This window comes from Microcebus murinus, chromosome 18, assembly GCF_040939455.1.
Source record: "Microcebus murinus isolate Inina chromosome 18, M.murinus_Inina_mat1.0, whole genome shotgun sequence".
In the NCBI taxonomy this organism is placed as follows: domain Eukaryota; kingdom Metazoa; phylum Chordata; class Mammalia; order Primates; family Cheirogaleidae; genus Microcebus; species Microcebus murinus.
The window spans coordinates 16,566,866-16,590,462 of record NC_134121.1 but is presented as its reverse complement, the minus strand read 5'-3'; the positions used below and the strand labels follow the sequence as shown (position 1 = coordinate 16,590,462).

Genomic DNA, 23,597 nt, shown 5'->3' with positions numbered 1-23,597 from the left:
CCTGCTGCCTCAGCCTCCCAAGTAGCTGGGACTACAGGCATGCACCACCATGCCTGGCTAATTTTCTATATATATTAGTTGGCCAATTAATTTCTTTCTATTTATAGTAGAGATGGGGTCTCGCTCTTGCTCAGGCTGGTTTCGAACTCCTGACCTCGAGCAATCCGCCCGCCTCAGCCTCCCAGAGTGCTAGGATTACAGGCGTGAGCCACCGCGCCCGGCAACAGTAACTTTTTAAAAGCCTCCTTTTACAAGTAAGGGGACCCCACTCAGAACACTTATTCAGGCAGTGAGCCTGGCTCTGGCTGTTGCACCCCTAATTCATCACTCGTGAAAATTTGAAAGTCACCATTATGAGACAGGGACCAGACTGTTCCCAGTCATTGCCTGCTTCTGTCTCTGCAGCCCAACAGATGTTTTTTTTTTTTTTTTTTTGAGACAGAGTCTCACTTTGTTGCCCAGGCTAGAGTGAGTGATGTGGCATCAGCCTGGCTCACAGCAACCTCAATCTCCGGGGCTCAGCGATCCTACTGCCTCAGCCTCCCAAGTAGCTGGGACTACAGGCATGCGCCACCATGCCTGACTAATTTTTTGTATATATATTTTTAGTTGGTCAATTAATTTATTTCTATTTTTGGTAGAGACGGGGTCTTGCTCAGGCTGGTTTCGAACTCCTGACCTTGAGCAATCCACTCGCCTCGGCCTCCCAAAGTGCTAGGATTACAGGCGTGAGCCACCGCGCCCGGCTGCCCAACAGATCTTTAATACACGCACTACTTTTCATTTCAGCTCTATTTCTGGTCCGTGGACACATTTATTTGATTATACATGTAGTCGTTCGCTCTTCTTGTGAGCAGGTATCTAATGAGTATATAATAAGTACTAAATATTTGGGTGGGAAGAGCATATTAGACATAGATTTTGTTCTAAAGACACTTAGAGTCTAGTAGGAGAGATAACAAGTATATTCAAAAATAGCTAGCATGTTTGCTGTATGTGAACCTTTAGGTATGTTAATTCATTTACTCCTCCTAATAGTACTCTGTGGTAAATGCTATTATACTTTCCCGTTATTTCTGTCTTACTTTAGGGGAGGCCAAGGTAATGTGACATAGCTTGTTTTAGAGTAATTAGGATGCAGGCTGGCTGTAGAGGGCTCAGGAAAGCCGAAGGAAATCAATCTGCTTTCTATGTTTGTGGCTTTTTATCTTTGTTTGTTTTCTTACCAAAACTCATTATCAGAAATATTTTACATCATGAGCGGCTGCATACATTTGTGTATATAGATTAATGAATGGAAACACATACATAGATTTATACAACTGAAAGTACTTGTGATAAACCCCATGCTTTCTATTCTATTTTTGTAAATAACAACAACAACAAAAAACTGGCTAGTGACTCATTATATGCTTTTGCAGCCCCTGTTTGAAAGACTAGTCCATATAATTAATATGTCCTAAGATCAGTTTTGGCACTAACTTACACAGTTTAGGTAACATAGGCTGAGAAGATAAAGGTTTATCTCTTATCAGTGTAATGCTTTCTTCACAACAGCTATTCTAGTCTCCGTTTCCTTCAAGTCTTCATGTTTTTTCCCTTTAATAGATAACCTCATAAATTATGGAAAGGAAGCCCCTGAGGCAGGCATAAAATTTGTTATTTCTTTTGCTTTCTATCCCTAGTATCTGTACTACACTTAATCTATTTTTCTTCCTGTGGGAAAAGAAAGGATGTTCTCTCTTTTGCATGGTTAGACCCACTTCTACCTTTATTTTCTTTCCACTTCTGTTTGATTTCTTGGTTATTCTATTTCTGGTGTCTTTAGTCTTTCTGCTAACATTTTCCCATTTCCTTATAAACAAATTAGGGTTTCCCCCCTCTTTTAAAGCCCTTCATTTGTACTATTTCCCCATCTAGTTACCATTTTTTTAACTGTTAAACTTCTTGTACAAATTGTCCTGTTTGTTATATAGTATGCTTGTACTTCACCACTCCATTCTTTAATCCTTTGAAATCTTTTCCCTGTTGCTTTTACCAAATATCAAGATCAGTGACTTTTTTTTTTTTTTTTTTTTGAGACAGAGTCTCGCTTTCTTGCCTAGGCTAGAGTGAGTGCCATGGCGTCAGCCTAGCTCACAGCAACCTCAAACTCCTGAGCTCAAGCAATCCTCCTGCCTCAGCCTCCCGAGTAGCTGGGACTACAGGCACGAGCCACCATGCCCGGCTGATTTTTTATATTATATATATTAGTTGGCCAATTAGTTTCTTTCTATTTTTATGGTAGAGACGGGGTCTCGCTCAGGCTGGTTTTGAACTCCTGACCTTGAGCAATCCGCCCGCCTCGGCCTCCCAGAGTGCTAGGATTACAGGCGTGAGCCACCGCGCCCGGCCTAGATCAGTGACTTTTTATACTCTGAATCCTGTGGCCTTTCGTAAGTATTCAGAAGTGTTTGTTAATAATGATCTTACTTCTCTTCTTTACTTAATCTTTGCGACCCCCCCCCCCCCAAGCTTGCTTTTATGATCAGAAAAGGCAGTAAAAATCAATACTTGTTTATGGTTAACAATTCATGTACATTTTTTCAATGAATGAAAAACTATTTAATGAGCTGAGAATTCCACTTCTCATTGATGTGAAGCAACCACAATCATATGACCTTGCTCTGAGGTCTTGAATCAGATTTGCAAAGTGCTGTTGCAATAAAGAAATTAAGAGAGGTCAATGTGATAGAAGGACCTACTGGTTAGTTTAGATTGTTAAGCAAATAAAATTTTTCTGGAAGTAACATTTAAGCTGAATACTGAATTATGATCAGAAGACAAAGGGAGAAGAGTATTTCTACTAGAGGCAACATTTAATACCAAGGCTAGGCCGGGCGGTGGCTCACGCTTGTAATCCTAGCACTCTGGGAGGCCGAGGCGGCGGATTGCTCAAGGTCAGGAGTTCATAACCAGCCTGAGCGAGACCCCGTCTCTACTATAAAAAAATAGAAAGAAATTAATTGGCCAACTAATATATATATAAAAATTAGCCGGGCATGGTGGCACGTGCCTGTAGTCCCAGCTACTTGGGAGGCTGAGGCAGTAGGATTGCTTAAGCCTAGGAGTTTGAGGTTGCTGTGAGCTAGGCTGATGCCACGGCACTCACTCTAGCCTGGGCAACAAAGTGAGACTCTGTCTCAAAAAAAAAAAAAAAAAAAAAAAAACCAAGGCTACAAGACAGGAATTTAGTCATTTTTGTCCCTTAAGACTGAGCTGACCTCTTTAGTTTTAGTGAATGTATACAACTCATTGTATTGTTCTTTTGACAAATCTTCAAGAACAGTTCCTAATTAAATGGCAGTGATCTTTAACTGCACTAATATAGCAGTCACTAGCCACATGTGGCTGTTAAAATTAGATAAATTAAAAAGATTCAGTTCCTCAGTTGTACTAGCCATATTTCCAGTGGGTAGTAGCTACATTATTGGACATACAGCACAAATATAGAACACCTTCAATGTTGCGGAATGTTCTCTTGGGCAGTGGTGCTCTGGAAAGTGAGTAGAATATATACTCCTTGAGATGTTGTTCACTGCTATACTCCTAGAGATTAACACAAGTGCCAAATAAATATTTGTTAAGTGATGAAATTAATAAATGGATGGTTTAATAGAAGCAGCATATCTACTCTCAGATATGGAGTGACAAAATGTACATAAGCTTTAAGATGAGGAAGTGCTTGGTATGTTTGAGGAACTGGAAGAAGACTGGCTAGAACAGAGAGAAGAATTATAGTTTGAGAATAACCTAGTGAAAGTAGTGACTTGAACCCTGTAGGTGTTATTAAATCTTCTGAACTTTGTTGAAAGTACATTGGGGGCCGGGCGCTGTGGCTTATACCTGTAATCCTAGCACTCTGGGAGGCTGAGGTGGGAGGATCATTCAAGGTCAGGAGTTTGAAACTAGCCTGAGCAAGATCGAGACCTCTGTCTCTACTAAAAATAGAAAGAAATTAATTGGCCAACTAAAAATATATAGAAAAAACTGGGCATGATGGTGTGTGCCTGTAATCCCAGCTACTTGGGAGGCTGAGGCAGGATGATCACTTGAGCCCAGGAGTTTGAAGTTGCTATAAGCTAGGCTGACACCACAGCACTCCAGCCAGGGCAACGGAGTGAGACTCAGTCTCAAAAGTGATGGGAAAGTTTGTGGAACAGCCAGTAATGTGATCTGAACTGGATGTCTTTTTAGCAAATGTTTTCTTTCCTTTTACTAGTTGTCTTGAGAGTTTAATAACTAGTGAGTGCTAGTAACTGCCTACAGGGAATCCAGATTATTTATTTACTTCGTTTTTGGTGTTAGTAGTGCTAGCATCACTGTTTTGTACATTTTTTTTTTACTGATTGTTTACTTATAAGCAGGAACTTATAGGCAAGAACTTGTTTTTGTTTTTGTTTTTTCCAGTGAAGGTGGTGTTTTTAAGGCTCATCTCACTTTCCCAAAAGATTATCCCCTCCGGCCTCCTAAAATGAAATTCATTACAGAAATCTGGCACCCAAATGGTAAGTTTATCTAATTTTACTTTTACATTTGCCAATATGGTGGCCTGTCACTGAAGTTTTCAAGGTTAATAAGAAAGATATAATTCTTAATGAAATTATTCTGTAATTTTTGTACTAGATTCATAGTGTTCATTGTGCACATGGCCTTGTACTAAATTCTTTGAAAGAGGAGTAACATATCATATGGAAAGTTATTTTTTTAAATTAGTTTTCAGGTCTTTTTGAGACAGTGTTCCAAACTGGAGGCAAGATTAATTACTGAGTGAACAGTCAGCTTTAACAGAGCTCTCATGATTAAAGTGATAACTTTCACAGTTAATTAGGTGACTTATTGGCTATTAGAAAGAGCATAGAAAATTTTAAACCTGGACGTTTTGTTTATATTTTCTCATCTTAACTTTTATACCATGGGTTACTCTTTACTTTTATATATATTCTTAACTGTACAAAAGGAATGTCCCACCTACTTTTTGAGGTGATAGGATCAAATGAAATAACACATAGTCAAAATAATTAGAAAAATGTATTAATGGTGTGTGTGGAAATGTAAATATACTGTATATTTTAAGCTTGGAAAGCATCTAATACTATTATACATGAAGTAATGATATTAACTTTTTTTACCCAAAGAATAGTTACCATTTAAAATCTACCTTTATGAACCAAAGGTCAGGCTACCTAAGGTCTGTTCATATGTAGTGTCTTTGAGCTTTTGGCTTTGTTATGTATGATACAGCTTGCAACCATTTCTGTTCTAATTATTTTGACTATGTGTAATCAGAGTTGTCTTTTTAGGCTACTATACTCATTTACTTCTGCTTATCATTGTCAAGACTCTTTTAGTTGTAAGGAATAGAAATATATATAAGTTTAAGCAAAAGTCAGTGAGAGAGGAATGAATGAATAAATATCAGAAGGATATGGAGTTTATAGTAGAACCCAAGGCTTGAAAAACAGATGGATATTATGAGAGACTGGAACTAGAAGATGGAAAACTATGGGGAACCAAGGGAGCTACCAAATTTCATTGCATCTAAGGAGTGATCATAAAAATACATAGTTATTTTTTATACCAGTAAGAAGAGGAAAATAACAATTGTGGTAGAATGCATTGATGGGAGTCATGATCTGTGGATACATGAATTTGTGACATCTGCCTCTTGTTACTTTGACATTTCTTTCATCTCTTTCTATGCTTTTGGCAGTTTCTCCTGCCTTCATTTGAATTACTTGGTGTATGAGAGGCAGTCTTTTTGCACCTATTTTGAAAGGAGATATAACAAAGCTTCCGAATGTTGGCTTTACCACAAATTAGCTGTGTGATTCTAGGCAAAGCCTCTTTGAGCCTTAGTTTTTCTGTGAAAATTAAATGAGAGCAAGCATATATGTTAGCGAACACACGGGACTTGTCTCTGATAAAAAGAAGGATAACAATTGCCTAGGTAGTTTAAGAGGACACCCGATGAAGTGCGTTAATTAAAAAAAAGTTTGAAAAGGTTGAAGAGGCTTTTCATTTTGTAGGTCATAAGGAAGAGGCATTGTAGAAGGAAATGATCAAGATTAATTTGTGAGAGAGGCTACATGTTCAGGAAGGGATACCTGAGGAGGTGATGGGGCAGGGATGGAATTTTTTCTAGAGATCTAGTCTAGCTAATAGGCTGAGGTAGGAAGATCCCTTGAGCCCAAGAGTTGGAGCCTGCAGTGAGCTATGATTGTATTACTGTACTCCAGCCTGGGCGACAGAGCAAGACCCTGTCTTGGGGGTGGGGGGAATTATTGAATTAAAACCATAATGAGATACTAGTTTATACACTCTAGGATGACTGTAATGAAAAAGACAGATAATAACAATGATGAGGAAGTTGGAGACATTAGAACCCTCACACACTCCTGGCAAGAATGTAAAGTGGTACAGATGTTTGGAAAGCAGTCTAGCAGTTTCTGAAAACGTTAAACAAAGTTACCACTCCTAGGTAAATAGCCAAGAACATTAGAAACATATGTCCACAAAATCATGTACATGAGTGTTCATAGCAGCATTATTCATAATAGTCAAAAAGCAGAAACAACCCAAATGTCTACTATTGATGAATGGAAAAACAAAATGTAGCATATTCATATAACAGAACATTAGGTAGCAGTAAAAAGAAATGAAGTACTGATACATGCTACAACATGGGCAAACCTTGTAAACATTGTGTTAAGTAAACAAAGCCACTCAGAAAAGATCTGCATAGTGTAAGATTCCATTTATATGAAATGTACAGAATAGACAAATCCCATAGAGACAGAAAGTAGATTAGTGGTTGGTTAGGGCTGGGGGTAAAGTTGAGGAGGGAAATGAAGAATGATTGCTAATGGCTATGGGTTTCTTTTTGGGGTGATGAAAATATTCTAAAACCAATTGTGATGGTTGCACAACTCTGTAAACATGCTAGATAGAAACCATTAAAGAGTACACTTCAAATAGGTGAATTGTATGGTATAGGTGAGTTATATCTCAATGGAGCTGTCACAAAGATTATTATAGGGTAAATATTAGTTTTGTGTGGTTTAGATATGTTCAATATCAGCTTGGTTTTTCTTGATATATACTTGCTACATCCAGTTAGATAATTTGATAAAACCAGTCAAAGGTTCAGTAGTCAGCTTAGGGTCTTGGAAATCACTGCATCAAGATGATAGGTACCAGCCGTGCACAATGTTTCATACCTGTAATCCTAGCATTCAGGGAAGCCCAGGCAGGAAGATCACTTGAGCTCAGGAGTTTGAGACCAGTCTGAGCACGAGCAAGACCCTGTCTCTACTAAAAATAGAAAGAAGTTAGCTGGGAAACTAAAATAGAAAAAACTGAAAAAAAAAAAGTTAGTGGGGCATGGTGGCACACACCTGTAGTCCCAGCTACTCAGGAGGCTGAGGCAGAAGAATTGCTTGAGCCCAGGAGTTTGGGGTTGCTGTGAGCTATGATGACACCACTGCACACTAGCCTGGGCAACAGAGTGAAACTCTCTCAAAAAAAATGATAGATAACATTGTGATATAATGAATTTGTTAATTTACCCAGGAAAAAGATGGTTATTGTTGGAGATTAGGATAATACAAAAGTTAGATTAAGGAGAAGGAAAATGAGAAAGACTGAAAGAACCGTACAAGAACCAGGGAAAAACAGAGTGTCACAGCACAGAGGGGAGGAAAATGTGTCCAGGAAGATGTTGTTAACAATATCTATTTTCCTGGCTTAGAAGGATTTACTTTAGATAGATATTAATAGAAGGACCTAGGAGAATATGTTATCCAGATCACTTTCTGGGAACAGTCATAGTGTCCTGATAGGGAGCAGAAGCCAGTTTCTAGTACAGTAAAGGAGTACCTAAGTAATGAGTAGAGAAGATGAGGGTAAATCAGCTTCTTATAGTTTTAGGTTAATGGCTTTAATAGACAGGAGATAGCTAGAAGGATATGCATTGTTCAGGTAGTTTAATAATCATAGCTATGATCTCTCATAGAAGAGATATGCTTTGTTTTTAGTAATTGATGCTGAGATGTTGGCTAGCTATTTATGGGGAAAATGATTTTATTTTGTTCATAACAAACAGCAAAGTAATTTAAAACTATAAAAGGAATAAGAAGTTACAGGTGATTTTAAAAAATAGTATTTACTATCACTTATTTGGAATATATATGTTAGGGACAAGAACTTTCTAGTTTCAAAAGTAATAAACATTGTTAGAATTAGAAAAGAAACTAAAGAAAAATAACAACTACATACTATATAGGATTCTTCTTTTTTTTTTTTTTTTTTGTGATAGTCTCACGTTGTTGCCCAGGCTAGAGTGAGTGCCGTGGCATCAGCCTAGCTCACAGCAACCTCAAACTCCTGGGCTCAAGCAATCCTACTGCCTCAGCCTCCCAAGTAGCTGGGCCTACAGGCATGTGCCACCATGCCCGGCTAATTTTTTTGTGTATATATATTTTTAGTTGATCAATTAATTTCTTTCTATTTTTAGTAGTGATGGGGTCTCGCTCAGACTGGTTTTGAACTCCTGACCTTGAGTAATCTGTCTGCCTCGGCCTCCCAGAGTGCTAGGATTACAGGCGTGAGCCACCATGCCCAGCCCCAGTTCTCTTTTATAGAGAACGCCAGCCTCTACTTTGTGGAGTAAACTTTCTACAGTTTCTGCAGGGGGCCAGTTCTCTCCTGCAGGGAGAACTGTTGTCTGTGGTGTAGACTTTCTACAGTTTCAGAGTAAATTTTACTTTAACTTCAGAAAATGAATAAAATATAATTTGGGGCCGGGCGCTGTGGCTCACGCCTGTAATCCTAGCTCTTGGGAGGCCGAGGCGGGCGGATTGCTCAAGGTCAGGAGTTCAAAACCAGCCTGAGCAAGAGCGAGACCCCGTCTCTACTATAAATAGAAAGAAATTAATTGGCCAACTGATATATATATAAAAAAAAAAATTAGCCGGGCATGGTGGCGCATGCCTGTAGTCCCAGCTACTCGGGAGGCTGAGGCAGAAGGATCACTCAAGCCCAGGAGTTTGAGGTTGCTGTGAGCTAGGCTGACGCCACGGCACTCACTCTAGCCTGGACAACAAAGTGAGACTCTGTCTCAAAAAAAAAAAAATATATAATTTGGTAATAGGTATTAAGCCTAAAAACATTCACATTCTAACAAATTGTGGGTTTAAAATGAAATGACATGTGTGTGTTGGTGCACACTTGTAGTGCCAGCATCTCACAAGGCTGAGGTGAGAGGATCGTTTGAGGCTGGGAGTACCAGGCTGAAGTGAACTATGATCATGCCTCTGAATAGACACTGTACTCCAGCCTGGACAGCATAGTGAGACCCCATCTTAGAGGGGGGAAAAATGACATGAGAAGGTTAACCCTTTGCATTCATTTGCTTTTTTTCTCGATTCCTTTATTCTACTCGGGATTTAATTTTTTAAATACCCCAGATTTTACAAAACGTGGCAGTAGAATAAAAAACTGGAGTTTCTTTTCATACAAACTTATTTGGGGCCAGGTGTGGTGGCTCACGCCTGTAATCCTAGCTCTCCGGGAGGCTGAGGTGGGCGGATTGCTCAAGGTCAGGAGTTCGAAACCAGCCTAAGCAAGAGCAAGACCCCATCTCTACTATAAATAGAAAAAAATTAATTGGCCAACTAATAATATATATAGGAAAAATTAGCCAGACATGGTGGCACATGCCTGTAGTCCCAGCTACTCAGGAGGCTGAGGCAGCAGGATTGCTTGAGCCCAGGAGTTTGAGGTTGCTGTGAGCTAGGCTGATGCCACGGCACTCACTCTAGCCTGGACAACAAAGCGAGACTCTGTCTCAAAACAAAACAAAAAAAAAAACTTATTTGGATTTTTTTATATTTCAAATTATTGTCGAGTCACTGACACTTGACATCTGAGTGCAAAGGGTTAAAAATCTGAAGATCCTAGATTAGTGATAACTTAATTTATTACAAAAGAAAACAGATCTTACATGGGTGCCCTCTGATAGAAATCTGCATAAACATTTATTGATGTCTTCAAGGAAAAATAACTTGGAAAAAATCCTTATTATGAATTAAGTAAAGAAAACATAGTAAAATCATACTCTATAAACTTTTTAGCTGAACTGTTATATGTAGTGTTTATAAGTTTTGATGTTATTCTTACCTCTTGATCTAGTGATTCCATTTTAGTTGATAGATTTTACTAGCAGGTGTAAGTGGGTTGAGAAGAGGAACCTTAGAATATCTGGAAATACATGTGTGTGCCACCACACCTGGCTACGTTTTTTATTTTTTTAGAGATGGGTCTGGCTGTTGCCGGGTCTGGTCTCAAACTCCTGGCTTCAAGCAATCTTCCTACCTTGACCTCTCAAAGTGCTAGGATTGTAGGTTTGAGCCACTGTGCCCAGCCTGAATATCATATATGTTGATGAATTTTCACCGGCAATACAACATGTTCCTTTTTGTGCTCCTTTCCCTGAAAATATAATTGTGCCTTTATATGGTTTTTAAAGTACATTATGATATTCCAGTTCTTAGGAATATCTTTAGACCTTTGACTATCACCATTTAAGTCAGTAAATTAATGGGGAAGTAAGGAAACCATTCATGGAAACTCATTTCTGGTGTTTTGTTTTGTTTTGTTTTGTTTTTTGAGACAAAGTCTCGCTTTGTTGCCCAGGCTAGAGTGAGTGCCATGGTGTCAGCCTAGCTCACAGCAACCTCAATCTCCTGGCTCAAGCAATCCTTCTGCCTCAGCCTCCCAAGTAGCTGGGACTACAGGCATGCGCCACCATGCCCGGCTAATTTTTTATATATATATTAGTTGGCCAATTAATTTCTTTCTATTTATAGTAGAGACAGGGTCTCGCTCTTGCTCAGGCTGGTTTCGAACTCCTGACCTCGAGCAATCCACCCGCCTCGGCCTCCCAGATAGCTAGGATTACAGGCGTGAGTCACCACGCCGGGCCCCATTTCTGGTATTTTGGATCATATTCTTTTTGCAAATGAAGAACAGATCCAATAATTACCATTTATTCATTCACATTTATTTACTACCTGTAAATGCTAATCACCATCCATTTACATGCTAGATATATTAAAGTTTAACATAAATGAAAAAGAAAGGTTACATTTCTGTTGGATTTATCAGGTGAATCCTGAGTATTTGGTAAAATTCTATAGTCTTCCTAAAAAGTCAGTATATTTCATTTTGAAAATTAACTTCTGTATATATATAATGTTTTATACAGGTCCTGTGTGAATTGGGATCAAATTTTAAGAGACATTTTATGTATAAACAAATTAGCAATGTGTTAAACAAGACTCTTCTCTAATTTTGCAGTTGATAAAAATGGCGATGTGTGCATTTCTATTCTTCACGAGCCCGGGGAAGATAAATATGGTTATGAAAAGCCAGAGGAACGCTGGCTCCCTATCCACACTGTGGAAACTATCATGATTAGTGTCATTTCTATGCTGGCAGACCCTAATGGAGACTCACCTGCTAATGTTGATGCTGCGGTAAGATGGTCCCATGCACACATCTTCCCTCCCTCTCCCTGTCCCTCTTAATAAAACTCAACTTGAACTATATAGTATCTATACGTATGTGTGAGTATGTATATCTCTACTTATTTTTTGACAAACATTGTATTTATTGTGTGCATGTTGGTTTGAAATATGTATACATTGTGGAATGGTGAATTTCACCCTATTAAAATATGTATCACTTCATACACCATTTTTTTTTGTGCTGAGAATACTTAATAATCTACTCTCAGCAGTTTCCAAGAATGCAATACATTGTCTTTAGCTTTATTCACCACATTGTATAATAGATATCCTTAACTTACTTCTCATTATTGTAGCAAAGTAATAATAGTTACAATAATTTGTTAAGTGAGACACAATATAAAAAGATATAAGTTCTGATACTAGAATTTAAAATGTGGGGTGGGAGGGGATGGAGTAAAAATGTAGTTTTTAAATGCAATGAAAGTTAAGTTGTTACCTTAAAATGTCCTGTTACAAGAAGTTATAAGCTTCATAGTAACCACAAAGCAAATACCTATAGTAATTACACAAAAGATAAAAATATTTACATGTATTTATTTTTCTCCTGAATCTTATGGAAGTTACAGACATAAGCTTTACCTTTAAATACTTGAGCCTGCATCTTATAAAAATAAGGACACTCACATATGACTATTACAATGTTGTCATGCCTCAGAAAATTTAATGTCAAGTCTCTATTAAAGTGCATATTATTATCCCCAAGTTTTAAATTTTTAAAACTTTCACTACTTTAGAAAAAGTTGTATTAGTTACATGACCACCACTATACCCTTCACTTAGATTGTGGAGATTTGGAACCCCCTTTTTTTTTTTTTTGGTCTCTTAATTGTTTGAGAGTAGTTTATAGATATTCTAAACTTTCACCCCTAGGAACAAGAGTATCCTTCCACATACACATAGTACAAGTCTGTCATTGATATAGTACTATTATTGATTATACATATATAGTCCATATCCACAATGGACTATTGTATTGTCCAAATATTGTTCTGTATAGCTGCTCTTCTCCCAACCCTTGCCTTTTAAAATTCTTTTAAAATCCAGAGTCCACTCTAGGAACTAGCATTGTATTTTTTTTTTTTTTTTTTTTTGAGACAGAGTCTCTCTTTGTTGTCCAGGCTAGAGTGAGTGCCGTGGCGTCAGCCTAGCTCACAGCAACCTCAAACTCCTGGGCTCGAGTGATCCTTCTGCCTCAGCCTCCCGAGTAGCTGGGACTACAGGCATGCGCCACCATGCCCGGCTAATTTTTTTTTTTATATATATATCAGTTGGCCAATTAATTTCTTTCTATTTATAGTAGAGACGGGGTCTCGCTCTTGCTCAGGCTGGTTTTGAACTCCTGACCTTGAGCAATCCGCCCGCCTCGGCCTCCCAAGAGCTGGGATTACAGGCGTGAGCCACAGCGCCCGGCCTTAGCATTGTATTTTGTATTTAAGTTTTACTGGTTTCATTTAATCTAGAATAGTTCCTAGTTACTTAGCCTTCTCTCTTCCTTTGAAAGCCTTTTGTTCTAATTCTTTTTACTGGAACCTTTGTGAATAGTATATATCAAAGTGAGGAGAAAACATTTTCTTTTTTTCTTAGGTTCATAAAAACTTGTGTGAAATCTCACATATAGATAACCCCTTTTGGAACCTGGAACCTGTGGCTTTGAATTTTTGAATTTAGTAATAGAATTAAACTAAAAACTGGTAGAAAACCATTTTGACTTTCTATTTGATCAAATATCAGTCTAGGTGATATGAGAGATGCTAATGGAGAAGGGGCGATAGCTGCATTTAGAAAATACATCATTTTGGGATCATTTTGAGAGAGAACTAATTAATGTTTCATTTGGTTCATGCTCAGCTATCAGCTCTTTTAATATTAGAATTGACAAGTTGCCTTTTAATATTAAAGAAGGGTAAATTCATAGCCTATAACTGAGACCATGAAGATGTAGAAATTATTAACCTTCAAAACAACTGAGTCCTGAAACAGCTGAATCTACTGTAAAAGCAAAGCCATTCTCTTGATGCTACACATTTTCCTAAAGGTAGGAATTGGCCTAAATATAAAGTTCAAATATGTAAACACGAATTCTAGTCTGACACCATAAATTAAGCAAAATCTATTCTATTTTTTTTTTTTTTTGAAACCCACTGATTTCTCTTCTGGTTTAACTAGTTACTTGTCTGATACTTAAACCATAACTTTTTTGCAAAAAGTTTTACTTACCTTTCTTACTTGCTTTTACCTCCTGCATATTACACCTTTGATCATATTTTTATTTATTTATTTATTTATTGTTTTTGAGACAGAGTCTCACTCTGTTGTCCCTGCTAGAGTGCCGTGGCGTCAGCCTAGCTCACAGCAACCTCAAACTCCTGTGCTCAAGCAATCCTGCCTCAGCCTGCCTAGTAGCTGGGACTACAGGCATGCGCCACCATGCCCGGCTAATTTTTTCTATTTTTGGTAGAGATAGGGTCTTGCGCTTGTTCAGGCTGGTCTCAAACTCCTGAGCTTAAATGATCCGCCCACCTCAGCCTCCCAGAGTGCCTCTTTCTTCTTTTGCTTGGTACTTCATCCTAGAGAAATGTCTTAGGATTTGTGGGAATTAAATCCTGAGTCCTTTCATGATTCAAGGTGCCTTAATTCCTGTCTTAAACTTGACTGATACTTTTTTATAGAATTCTAGGGGGAGAAATCAAATTTACACAGAATTTATATTTTAGAATTTATTATTGTTGATGAGAAAGTTGATGCTAGGCTGATTCTTCTCCATTTTTAGGTCACCTGTTCTTCCCCCGCCCCTTTCCTGTAGGCTCTTTTCTTTATTCTTCCTCTTCTGAAATTTCAGAGTTGTGTAAACTCTTCTAATGTTCCATTTCTAGTTGATGTATACCCTTTGGGTTTAAAGACTTCACCCGTAGGAAATTTTCCTTTTTAATAACTTCTCTCTGTTTAATATTCTCTTGTTTATCTATTTATTTTAAAAAGAGCCAGAGTTTCCCAGACTGGAGTGCAGTGGTACAATCACAGGTCTCTGCAACCTCCAACTTCTGAGCTCAGGGTATCCTCCTGCCTCAGTTTCTTGCATAGCTAGGGGTAAAAGCATGTGGTGCCACGCATGGCTAATTTAAAAAAAATTATTCTGTATAGATGAGGTCTCATTTTGTTGCCCAGGCTGGTCTCAAACTCCTGGCTTCAAGCAATCCTCCCAAAGTACTAGGGTTGGCCTTGTTCTTGGCCTCCCAAAGTACTAGGGTTATAGGTGTGAATCATCACTCTTAGCCTGTATTCTCTCGTTCTTTAGAATTTGTTTTTTTGGTTTTTTTTGAGACAGAGTCTCACTTTGTTGCCCAGTGCCATGGCGTCAGCCTGGCGCACAACAACCTCAATCTCCGGGGCTCAGCGATTCTACTGCCTCAGCCTCCCGAGTAGCTGGGACTACAGGCATGCGCCACCATCCCGGCTAATTTTTTGTATATATATTTTTTAGTTGGTCAATTAATTTATTTCTATTTTTGGTAGAGACGGGGTCTCGCTCAGGCTGGTTTTGAACTCCTGACCTTGAGCAATCCGCCCGCCTCGGCCTCCCAAAGTGCTAGGATTACAGGCGTGAGCCACCACGCCGGGCTAGAATTTGTTTTTATTATTGCCCAGAATAGAGTCTCAATACAGCAAAAGAGGTCTGCATATATACTTTTTGCTACATTGAATTAATAGTTTCCTCCTGTATAAAATGGGGTAGTCCACAGTGCCTGGCACAATGGACTTAATGAAAGGTAGGTATGTTAGTTGCTGTTCCCTACTTTGAAACCATCATCTGCCAATTTGCCCTTCACATAGAAATCATCCTCTCCCAGTCTTGTCTCAGTCACCAGAGAATGTCAGTTATGTAATCCTCTCTAGACTCCTTTTCACCCTCTGACATAGAATTGCATCTTTATGCTTCTCACCTACTTTATTGCAATGGCTTGCTATCTCATCTCCCTGCTCTCAGACTTCTCTCTGCTATTTTTAGGTGATTTTTTTTTTGAGATCGTCCCTTCTCCCTTTCCCCCTTTAAGTGGAATTGCTGTTTTCTCCTTTTACTTATGAATGACAATGAGATAATTACAGACATTATAACATTTATTCATTCATATTTCAGCGAACATCTAAAAGATCAGGACATTCTTCCACATAATCACAATACCGTTATTATACCTAACCAAATTTACTGTAATTCCCTATTATATTCACATGCCCAATTTATATTAATGTTTCTCCATTGTCTCCCAGAATATTCACCACTTTCTTTCTCAGACCTGGTGATGACTAAAAGGATTTATTGATCCTCTGGCCTAGATTAGTTCCTTTCTTCCATAGTTCCATGGTAATCTCAGTATGTATCAATGTTATAGTTTATCTCACAGGTTCATTGGTATGTTTTCCTTTGAGGGCAACAATTGTTTTTTTGAATCTCTTCCTTTCTGAGGGCAAGTATTAAAGATTTCTGTAATCCTCAGTGTCCCTAAATGGATGATATTTTCAGAGAAAGGAAAGTAGGCTGGGCATTTGTGAGAATTTCCTGCTGGTTACATGCTAGGGTAAAATCATCGCTTCCATTTTCACATGCCTGGCAGTGGTAGTCATCATTGTCATCTGTTTGGCCCTGCACTAGAAATAGTACTGCCTGTCTCTCAATATGATGCATCCCACCCATCTACCTTATATTAGAGAAACATCTGTTTATTTTCTCATTTCCTGTAGAGAGATAAGTCTGAATGTCTTATTTGTAAATTGTAGCTTTCTTTTTCATTGTAACACAAAACTGTAAATGTTCTTTTGTGGCCTATTTCTTTTTAAAAGAGGTTTTTTTCCCCCCTCAAAGAGGTGATTTGCATAGGTGATTTCTGCATGTATTTGCCATCAGAGTGCCTTACAAAAGTGTTTTTTGACTGCTTTTTTACCTTATCATCTTTATAACACTTTTAAAGTATACAGATTACCAAGGGATTACATTCAAAATTAAATAAGTATTTGAGATTATAAAAGGAGAGTTTGCATAAATGTATGTGATATTACTTTTGTATCTACAGAAAGAATGGAGGGAAGACAGAAATGGAGAATTTAAAAGAAAAGTTGCCCGCTGTGTAAGAAAAAGCCAAGAGACTGCTTTTGAGTGACATTTATTTAGCAGCTAGTAACTTCACTTACTTCAGGGTAAGTTTATTTAAAAGTCATACTTTGCTTTTTTGTGTCAAGTAAGTTTTGGGGAATCGTGCGATTTCGGTATTTGAATTGCTTGATTTTCACTGACTTCATTTTCTTAGTAGTATTATCCATTAGTCTCCTGGCTCTGAAGGATACAGAATAACCTGCTAATTTGCTCTTTTATTACACTCAGCTGTTTTTAACTGATAGTAAAATTTCTATTGATAAAAGAAAGATCATATTTCATAATAAACTGCCAAGACCATCAAACGTTTGCTTCTTTCTTTTTAAGTTAGTCTTTTATTTCCTTGGTTTTTACTGGTAAGGTCACTAGGAAAAACCTCTGTCTACAGTTTTATTTTAGGTCTAGTAAGGAATCAAAGATGGAAGGTACCTATTTGCCTTACGGGAGGACATAATGTAGATGAATTGTCCAAATATGGGTTATTTAGTTTTTTTTTTTTTTTTTTTAATATTTAAATATTGGCTGGGTGCAGTGGCTCATGCCTGTAACTCTAGCACTCTGGCTGAGGTGAGCGGATCGTTTGAGCTCAGGAGTTCAAGACCAGCCTGAGCAAGAGCAAGATCCCATCTCTACTAAAAAAACAGAAAGAAATTAGCTGGACAACTAAAAATATATAGAAAAAATTAGCTGGGTGTGGTGGTTTATACCTGTAGTCCCAGCTGCTCAGGAGGCCGAGGCAGTGGGATCGCTTGAGCCCAAGAGTTTGAGGTTATAAGCTAGGCTGATGCCATGGCACTCACTCTAGCCTGGGCAGCAAAGCAAGACTCTGTCTCAAAAAAAAAACCCAAAAACCATTAAATATCAAGTTGATAAGAAGTATGAAATGAGCATTTACAAAATAGTTGATAAAAGAAAATAAAAAAAAAAAAAAAAGAAGTATGAAATGTAGCATCTAAAGAATCACAATTCATGGCACACCCCTGAATTCACCACCTATTTTAAGAAAATGAACATTACTGTTACCTTTTATATCCCCTATACTCCCTTCCTCTATCCCATCCTATTTTTCTCATATTCCTAATTCCGTGTTTACCATTGCTGTTCTTCAAAATTTTACCAAGTTTACATTTTTAAACAATGTATTACACATTTTTTGAGCAGCATATATGAGGAATTACAATGGGTATGTTATTTCATAGTTTTTGTTCAATATTCAAGTTGATCTGTGTTGCAGATAGATACATTTCATCTCTTTGCTTTTGTGTACTATTTCAATAGATAAATTATCTGTCTCAGCTGGGCGTGGTGGCTCACGCTTGTAACCCTAGCACTCTGGGAGGCTGAGGCAGGCGGATTGCTCAAGGTCAGGAGTTCAAAACCAGCCTGAGCAAGAGCAAGACCCTGTCTCTACTATAAATAGAAAGAAATTAACTGGCCAACTAAACATTATATATATATATATATATATATATATATATATATATATATATATATATATATATATTTAAAAAAAAATTAGGCGGGCATGGTGGTACATGCCTGTAGTCCCAGCTACTTGTGAGGCTGAGGCAGGAGGTTCGCTTAAGCCCAAGAGTTTAAGGTTGCTGTGAGCTAAACTGATGCCACGGCACTCTAGCCCAGGCATCAAAAGTGAGGACTCTGTCTCAAAAAAAAAAAAAAAAAAAATTATCCCTCTATTCTTTTTCTCAGTGCAGTTATTTTCCAAATTGGAGTAGGGGTTTTTGTTTTTGCTATTAGAGTGTGGCTTTGTTTCCTGATTCATACATACTACCAGAGTTTCTCTAGGGTACATACCTAGAGGTGGAATTGTTAAGGATACATTCATATCACTTTGACTAGATAATGCCAAATTGTTTTCCAAAGTGTTGCATCTGTTTATACTTTTGTTTGTTTGTTTATACTCTTATTGGGAAGAATAAGGATCCCATTTGCTGCATATCCTCTCCAATATTTGATATTATCAGACATCTGAAAAATTATTAATTAGGATGTTGTAAAATGTTAGGTTATTGTGAACTTAATGTGCATTACCCTATTCACCGATGAAATTGCATAGCATTTCATGTGATTGACCATTGAGGTTTCTTCTATGAAATGCCTGTTCAGATTTTTAGACTATTTTTCTGTTAGATTGTTATTTGGAATACTTGTCATTTTATTTTCTTTAGACTATCTTTGGATGAATAAGAGGGTCTTAATTTTAATACACTTGAATTTATTAGTCCTTTCCTTTATGGATTTTAGTTTTTGTGTCTTAGTTAAGAAATCCGAATCTTCTTTGCCATCAAGGAAAGAAAACTTTTTGTATTCTAAAAGTTTTGGCCGGGCGCGGTGGCTCACGCCTGTAATCCCAGCACTCTGGGAGGCCGAGGCGGGCTGATTGCTCGAGGTCAGGAGTTCGAAACCAGCCTGAGCAAGAGCGAGACCCCATCTCTACTATAAATAGAAAGAAATTAATTGGCCAACTAATATATATAGAAAAAACTAGCCGGGCATGGTGGTGCATGCCTGTAGTCCCAGCTACTGGGGTGGCTGAGGCAGAAGGATTGCTTGAGCTCAGGAGTGTGAGGTTGCTGTGAGCTAGGCTGACGCCACGGCACTCACTCTAGCCTGGGCAACAAAGCGAGATTCTGTCTCAAAATAAATAAATAAATAAAAATAACAGTTTTAATAGTTTTCCTTTAATACCTGTGTTGAATCCACTGAGATTCATTTTTATGTATGGTGTGAGATAATGGTTAGAGTTCATCCTCCTTCCCCCTCCAATGTATAACTGTTGACTGCATCATTTTATTTATTTATTTATTTTTTGTTGTTTTATGAGACAAAGTTTCGCTTTGTTGCCCAGGCTAGAGTGAGTGCCATGGCGTCAGCCTAGCTCACAGCAACCTCAAATTCCTGGGCTCAAGTGATCCTACTGCCTCAGCCTCCCGAGTAGCTGGGACTACAGGCATGCGCCACCATGCCTGGCTAATTTTTCTATATATTTTTAGTTGTCCAGCTAATTTCTTTCTATTTTTAGTAGAGACGAGGTCTTGCTCTTGCTCAGGCTGGTCTCGAACTCCTGAGCTCAAACGATCTGCCCGCCTCAGCCTCCCAGAGTGTTAGGATTACAGGCGTGAGCCACCGCGCCCGGCCTGACTGCATCATTTATTGACAAGTCTTTTCTTTCACCACTGATAGACAATGCCAGCTATGTTATAAAATCACAATTTCAGGTATGTGTTGATCTGTTTTGGCCTTTCTGTTTTTTATTGGTTGGCTTGTCTATCCATTTACCAGTATCACACTGTCTTAAATTTTATTTGTTATTTTTATAATTAAATGTATCAGTTGTAAAAATGCAATTAAGAAGTAAGGAAGGCTAAAGTCTATTCACCACTAATCCTCTTATCTGTAGTTTCTGAAAAGGCATATATGTACTATTATATTTCCTTTATTTAGTTAGAAATGCTGAAAAGTTTTTCCCATTTATTACCAGATATACCAATAACCTTGCTGTCTTCAAATTATTTGTTTTTTCCATCTTGTTTATGTCTATTGTGCTTATTTTTATTCTATTTTTGTTAGTAATTCTGTCCTTATTTCATTACCATTATGTCTGATGCCTCCCTCACCCTTGAGTCAGTGGTGGTTATATCTGATCTTTTCCCTTCTTATGATTCTTGCTTGCCACTGCCTTAACTGAAGTTCTTGTTACTAAACTTTTGGCTTGGTCTTCTGGTATTGAACATTTTTCATGCCTTTACCTCATCCTGGGTATTTGTGCTGTTAGTCTTCACAAAGTTCAGTTCATTACATTGGTTCTATCTACTTTGTTTGATGTCCCTTTAGTCATAAGTTGTATCTATCTATCTATTTTGAGAAAGGCTCTGGCTTTGTCACCCAGGCTGGAGTATTGTGGCCTGATCACAACACACTGCAACCTTGAACTTCTGGCCTCAAGCAATCTTCCCTTCTCAGCCTCTGGAGTAGCTAGGACTACAGGTGCAGACCACCATGCCTGGCTCATTTAAAGCCCTCTTATCAAAATTAAAGTCCTCTTATCAAAAGGGGAAAATAGGCCAAAAATAATGTTGAGTCAAAATACCTCATAGAACAGGTTAATTGCAAAATAGTATAATAAACTGTTAATGATGGTACTAAGCTAATAATAACTTATAAGTAAAGAAGAAGGAAGCGGTAACTGGAAATCTTGTCTAACATAGGTCATCTCTGTTCACGTATTAATAACAAAACATGGTTCTGAAAAGTTGCAAATTCTCCACATATCTTCATGCATGCTTAGTAAGAACTTTACACTATTGCAAATCTATATTTAATATATTTAATTTTTAAAATTTTTTTATTTCAGCATATTGTGGTGGTACAAATGTTAAGCTTACGTATATTGCCCATGCCCCCTCCCCCCTCGAGTCAGAGCTTCAAGCGTGACCATCCCCCAGACATTGCATATCTCACTCATTGTGTCTGTATATACCCATCCTTTCCTGCCCCCTCCCACCCACCCGACACTACTTTTATTTTTTATTTTATTTTATTTTATTTTATTTTATTTATCTATTTATTTATTTGTTTGTTTGTTTGTTTGTTTATTTATTTATTTATTTATTTATTTTGAGACAGAGTCTTGCTTTGTTGTCCAGGCTAGAGTGAGTGCCGTGGCGTCAGTCTAGCTCACAGCAACCTCAAACTCCTGGGCTCAAGCGATCCTACTGCCTCAGCCTCCCGAGTAGCTGGGACTACAGGCATGTGCCACCATGCCCGGCTAATATATATATCAGTTGGCCAATTAATTTCTTTCTATTTATAGTAGAGATGGGGTCTTGCTCTTGCTCAGGCTGGTTTTGAACTCCTGACCTTGAGCAATCCGCCCACCTCTGCCTCCCAGAGAGCTAGGATTACAGGCGTGAGCCACCGCGCCCGGCCTATTTATTTTTTTTTGAGACAGAGTCTCACTTTGTTGCCCAGGCTAGAGTGAGTGCGGTGGCGTCAGCCTGGCTCACAGCAACCTCAATCTCCGGGGCTCAGCGATCCTACTGCCTCAGCCTCCCGAGTAGCTGGGACTACAGGCATGCGCCACCATGCCCGGCTAATTTTTTGTATATATATTTTTAGTTGGTCAATTGATTTATTTCTATTTTTGGTAGAGACAGGGTCTCGCTCAGGCTGGTTTCGAACTCCTGACCTTGAGCAATCCGCCTGCCTCGGCCTCCCAAAGTGCTAGGATTACAGGCGTGAGCCACCAAGCCCGGCCTACTTTTATTTTTTTAAATATGAGATTTTGCTATGTGGCTCAGGCTGGCCTTGAACTCTTGGCCTTGAATTCGTGGGTCAAGTAATCTTCTTGCCTCAGCCTCTTGAGTAGGTGAGACTATAGGCATGTGCCACTGTGTATGGCTAATTATGTAATTTTTTGTATTTAGACTGTATACTATGGAAATCTGTTTCCTTGAATCCAGCATTATAGGCTGAATAGTCAGCCTAGCTTATCACTCTTCTTAAAGGCTGGCTGTTTTCCCCATGGCTTGTTAGCATGCACCTTCTGAGTATCTTCAGTGTCTCCAATCATGTGATAGGACATAGATGTGAAAGGAAACCCACAATAAACAATTGAAAAGTATACAGTCTGTCTGAGCTGGACTAAAAGTAAAATCAATTTAAATTGTTTTAAAAATGTATCACATCAGCCGTGGGCCGTTACTCATGCCTGTAATCCTAGCACTCTGGAAGGCCGAGGTTGGTGGATCGCTCAAGGTCAGGAGTTCAAAACCAGCCTGAGCAAGAGTGAGACCCCGTCTCTACTATAAATAGAAAAAAATTAATTGGCCAACTAATAATATATATAGGAAAAATTAGCCAGGCATGGTGGCACATGCCTGTAGTCCCAGCTACTCTGGAGGCTGAGGCAGTAGGATTGCTTGAGCCCAGGAGTTTGAGGTTGCTGTGAGCTAGGCTGACACCACGGCACTCACTCTAGACTCTGTCTCCAAAAAAAACCAAAAACAATCCTTTACCTACTCCTAATGTTTTCTAAAAGTAAACCTATTACTGTTGATGTTACTTGACCCAGTTACTTGTTTAACTTTTTGCTATTGTTTGTACCTTGTCCTATCTAGAGATTGTTAATGGCTTTATCTTCTAATTCAGCTGTGGGATGGGAAAAGGAGAGAGAGAGAAGAAGAAGAAGAAGGAAAAAAAGAGAAACAAATGCTTCCTTTTCCACAGATCAGCAACATGGCTACTTTGTATACCACTGGATGGGAGAACTCTTGTCTCTTTTTGTTCTACAGCAAAACTAGAGGGACTGTGTTAGTTCTCTCTTACTGAGGGGCAGGATCCTTGAGCCCAGAAGTTCAGGACCAGCCTGGACTACCTAGTGACACTCAGTGTCTACAAAAAATTTAAAAATTAGCCACGTGAGGTGGTATGTGCTTATAGTCCCAGTTACTCCATACTTAGGAAGCTGAAGTGGGAGGATGGCTTGAGCCCAGGATTTCAAGGCTGTAGTGAGCTATTATTGCACCACTGCCCTCCAGCCTGTACACCAGAGCCAGACCCTGTTTCTTTAACAAAACAAAGACCTGAAAACTTAAATATTATGTCAAGAGAAAATAATGATAAGTAACAAACTGGGAAAAGATTGGTCTGTATCTAATACTCAGGATTTTTATCCAGAATATACAACTAGCTTTTGTGAACCAGTAAGAAAAATATCAGCACAAAAGCCATTGGTATGAATAAACGATAAATAAAAGGAAAGAAGGCTAATTATTATGCATGTGGAAAGTAACTCAATG

General features: G+C 38.4%; 1 protein-coding gene across 1 annotated transcript in view; it reads left to right on the top strand.

Moving 5' to 3' along the window:
- UBE2G1 (ubiquitin conjugating enzyme E2 G1) overlaps positions 1-23,597 on the top strand; it is a 105,411-nt gene that overhangs the window by 72,021 nt on the left and 9,793 nt on the right. The window contains 3 exon segments of the mRNA XM_012779190.2: positions 4,450-4,547; positions 11,398-11,576; positions 16,697-16,820. Coding sequence (XP_012634644.2) covers positions 4,450-4,547; positions 11,398-11,576; positions 16,697-16,783 — 364 coding nt within the window. The 3' untranslated portion in view covers positions 16,784-16,820.